This window comes from Octopus sinensis, unplaced genomic scaffold (assembly GCF_006345805.1).
Source record: "Octopus sinensis unplaced genomic scaffold, ASM634580v1 Contig12624, whole genome shotgun sequence".
In the NCBI taxonomy this organism is placed as follows: domain Eukaryota; kingdom Metazoa; phylum Mollusca; class Cephalopoda; order Octopoda; family Octopodidae; genus Octopus; species Octopus sinensis.
The window spans coordinates 15,890-20,083 of record NW_021832663.1 but is presented as its reverse complement, the minus strand read 5'-3'; the positions used below and the strand labels follow the sequence as shown (position 1 = coordinate 20,083).

At 35.1% G+C, this 4,194-nt stretch overlaps 1 protein-coding gene and 1 pseudogene across 1 annotated transcript; both read left to right on the top strand.

The window, feature by feature from the left end:
• The first annotated feature begins 283 nt into the window (after positions 1-283).
• Positions 284-2,043, top strand: LOC115229430 (annotated as a pseudogene).
• Positions 2,044-2,548: 505 nt separating this feature from the next.
• Positions 2,549-3,587, top strand: LOC115229431 (dnaJ homolog subfamily B member 4-like). Its single transcript, XM_036499201.1, has one exon. The coding sequence runs from the start codon at positions 2,607-2,609 to the stop codon at positions 3,585-3,587; it is 981 nt and encodes a 326-aa protein (XP_036355094.1). The 5' UTR covers positions 2,549-2,606.
• Positions 3,588-4,194: the final 607 nt, after the last annotated feature.

The window sequence follows — 4,194 nt, the reverse complement described above, 5'->3', positions numbered from 1 at the left end:
CATAGAATTTTTCTAAACGATTTTATTTCTTATCTTGTCATAAATAAAGATTTCGTGTTTATTACATTGATTTATTAATTAAGCACTAAGCCTCGGAATGATCACTCAGAGAACTCTTATTTATCGAAATTTTGAAGTATTAATTTGCAACAATCTCTTGAACTGTTTTATTGATTTTCAAAAATAGATAATCAATAAAATATGTCAAATAAAAACGAATAATATATAATTGCTATTTATGTGTGTCTAATTGAGTGATTAGATACGGTTTTCACAACTTGAATATATTTAATTGAACTAGATTAATCAATGGTGAAAAAAATTATATTGCTTGGCCTACTTTTCTTTTTCCAGGACGTACAAGCCCTTAAATTGCTGGCAGTAAATAACACCGGCGGATGTGCCGATCCCGTTTACGGGGACTACCCCGTCGATTTATTTGATAATTGTCAGAGAAGAAAAGGGGCAGTTATCCTTCACTTGATTGGCGTTATTTACATGTTTATTGCTTTGGCCATTGTCTGTGATGAATATTTTGTTCCATCGTTGGAAATAATCGCTAAAAAACTACAAATCAGCGAAGATGTGGCAGGGGCTACTTTTATGGCAGCGGGCGGGAGTGCTCCTGAATTATTTACTTCTATCATTGGTGTCTTCCTAGCCAAGAATGATGTGGGGATTGGAACCATTGTCGGCTCAGCTGTGTTTAACTTGATGTTTGTGATCAGCATTTGTACTCTTGCAAGTGGAACTGTGCTTGTCCTTTCTTGGTGGCCACTCTTTCGTGATGTCACATTCTATATAGTATCTCTGGTGATGACGGTGGCATTTTTCCTTGATGGGTTTATTTATTGGTGGGAAGCTTTAATTTTGTTTGTTTGGTATATATTATATGTGGTTTTTATGAAGTTTAATACTTTTATGGAAATGTTTGTAAAAACTAAAATTCTTCATCAAAAACCTCCTCCCGAGGACGAAAGGAAGTGTTCTATGGTGAAATTAAACAGATTTGACTTTCTTAGATCTCGGTGATCCATGGAAGAAGGAGTCAATTTAGAAGGGGAATTTACCAGATACTTTTAGCCAGCAACATTTTACCAAAGAATGAAAGTTATTTTCAATTTTATCATTTTCCAAGAACCTTGCATGGCTAACGTGGTGAAGGCTAAGATGAATCAAATGGCAGTGGAAACCCAGGAAGTCAAAGTTTGATTTTTAAACCTTATTTAGAAACCAACCGAACCTATCAGAAAAAATGAGGTCACTATTGACTTGGACCTCGTGGATCAGCCTCAACAAGTAAAAATACACCAATACTTAATTCTTAGGTAACATTTGTCGATGATGGCGAAGAACGTAGTTTATCTTGGCCTAGTTCTAATGGAAAAAGAGCCGCCTTTATAGTTTTACTACCAATAACAGTGCTACTTTACATAACAGTCCCAGATATTAAAAGAAAGGTAACAAATCAGTAATAAATTGTAGAAATTACAAAGATTTGCACCTTTGGGGTTTATAGGAAGTATTATCTGGATTGGTATATTCTCGTATTTGATGGTGTGGTGGGCCAATCAAATTGGTTTGACTCTGGGAATCCCGAGCACAGTTTGTTTAGAAATATCCTCAATAATGATAAGGTCATGGGACTAACAATCCTTGCAGCGGGAACAAGCATTCCTGATTTGATAAGCAGCTATGTCGTGGCTAAAAAAGGGTTTGGAGACATGGCAGTTTCTAGTTCAGTTGGGAGTAACATTTTTGATTCTTGTGTTGGGTTTTATTTATTTTTGACTTGATAGACTTCCATTTCCGTGGCTTATCTATTGGATGGTGTTTAAAAGCCCTGTCAGTGTCAATAGTAAAGGACTGGTTTGCTCAATTTCAATGTTATTGGCTATGCTTGTCTGTGTAATTTTAATCATAGCTGCTTTCCGTTGGAAATTGTCAAAGTTTCTTGGGCTTACAATGATGTTTGGATATGTTATATTTATTTTATTCTCTCTTCTTCTCGAATATGGAGTAATTCAATGCGTACAAATTTGATACTATTAATTTTATTTAAATAAAATAAGAATTTATAGTAAAATATCAAAAACTATTTTTATGATAGTTAAGGATTAAAAAATAGTAAATATCATAAAGATCGATTCAAAAATTAATTTAAAACTCCTTATTGCGCAGAAATACACTTCAAATGTAAAACTCTGCTACTTGTGATCATGCATAAAAAGCTATAGTTTTAGCTACAAATACCTGTGACAAACATTGAGGTCAAAAAAATCACAAAAACAATAAAAAGCTCTAAATAGATTCAAAATAAACATTTTAGCACTATGGAATTGAATAATCTGTATCAATTTATTAACTTTTTTTTTTCAACATGAATTTTATTCCATTCTTCAAATTATTATTAAACACCAAATAAAGTTTTAATTAATTAGCATGACCCGAGGATAGGATTTATTAACGGTTTTTATTAAATTAAAACGAATTGTTAAAAGTGTATATTAATTGATTTAAAAATAGCGTCTGTTGGAACGTTCTGGAATGTTCTAGTCTACATTTAATTAATATACTTTTGTTGTTGCGCAATTTCGTACATATCAATGGGTGCTGATTATTATAAGATTCTTGGTGTTTCTCGTGATGCTAACGATGATCAGCTGAAGAAAGCGTACAAAAAAATGGCACTCAAGTTTCATCCTGACAAAAATAAATCTCCTGACGCCGAAGAGAAGTTCAAGGCTGTGTCTGAAGCCTTCAGTGTGCTTTCTGATAAAAATAAGAGAGCTATATACGACCAGTATGGAGAAGAAGGACTTAAAAACTCTTGTGGTGGTCAAGCCAATGGATTTGGAGCGCATTTCTCAACTGGGGATGCTTTTAGCATGTTTAGTAGTTTTTTTGGAGGGGATGATCCTTTTTCTATGTTTGAAAATGGAAGTACATTTAGTCCTTTTGGTGGCCCTTTTGGAGGCCCTTTTGGAGCTTCATTTGGTCATCGTGGACCTTCAATGCAAAGGAAGCAGAGAGATCCCGATTTGTTGCAGCGACTACAAGTTTCGCTGGAAGACATAAAAACTGGCACAACAAAGCACGTCAAAGTCATGAGGAAATGTCTAGTGAACGGTTCCTGCGTACAGCAGGAGAAGATTTATGATATTAAAATAAAGCCTGGATGGAAGGCAGGGACCAAAATTACATTTGAGGGAGCTGGGGATGATATCAACCCGCAGAGATTGCCTGCAAATATAGTTTTTGAAATATGCGACAAGCCTCATCCTCTTTTTAAACGTGAGGGGGAGAATTTGATTTATGTATTGAAAATATCCCTGTATGATGCACTGTTGGGTCGGCCTATTACTGTTCCTTTGTTGGGAGGGCGAAAAATATCAGTGGTTCTTCATTCTCCGGTGAATCCTGATTCTGATTATAAGATTGCTAATGAGGGACTTCCTTATGTTAAATCCCCCTCGCAGCTAGGATTTTTGAAAGTTCGTTTTGATATTGTGTTTCCCCATTCGATTTCCTCAAATTTGAGATCTGCGGTTGAATCCGAACTTGCGCTTAATGGGAATATAATTTGATGAAACTTGCTTTATTATTAATATTTTTACAATTTTTTATTCAAATAATTATTTATGACCATATGATCTACTCTTTTTTTCTGGAATGCCTTCTCCGTATTTTACATATGGTTTAGTGTACCTTTTTTTCTAGTTTAATTCGCCTACCTCTTGAGACGGTGCTATTCATCTTCCGAGTAGCCATTCTTCCCGTGCTGATGTATGTGCTGGAAGGGTGGATTTAAGGCTACTGGAAAAAATGAGGAGACTAGCGCTCACGGTGGCCTTTGACGTAAATCTAAGAGAGCAAATACCGAGCTTTCAGGAAACTTTTCCTATGATTGGTGACCTTGTCGAAAGCCAGTTCCAAAAGTTTCTAGAGAGGAGAAGGAAATAGCGGTGGACGACTTTGTGAGTAAAGCCTCCTACTGGCCCTTAACTTTATGTCCGATATCTTTTTTGTGAAAATAAACCTTTCTTATCTTATTTACTAGTTTGTACCCTTACTTATTGAACCTAGAATCTGCACTCAATGACATTTACTAACTGAATTGAACTCGCTTACTTGGTTTCGCTTCACTCTAAAAGTTTCTTAAATATAGAAAACATTTTGAGGAAAGAATTTATA

What these genes read in the sequence shown, in the direction of transcription:
- LOC115229431 (XM_036499201.1), top strand. Translation starts at nt 2,607, where the DNA reads ATGGGTGCTGATTATTATAAGATTCTTGGTGTTTCTCGTGATGCTAAC.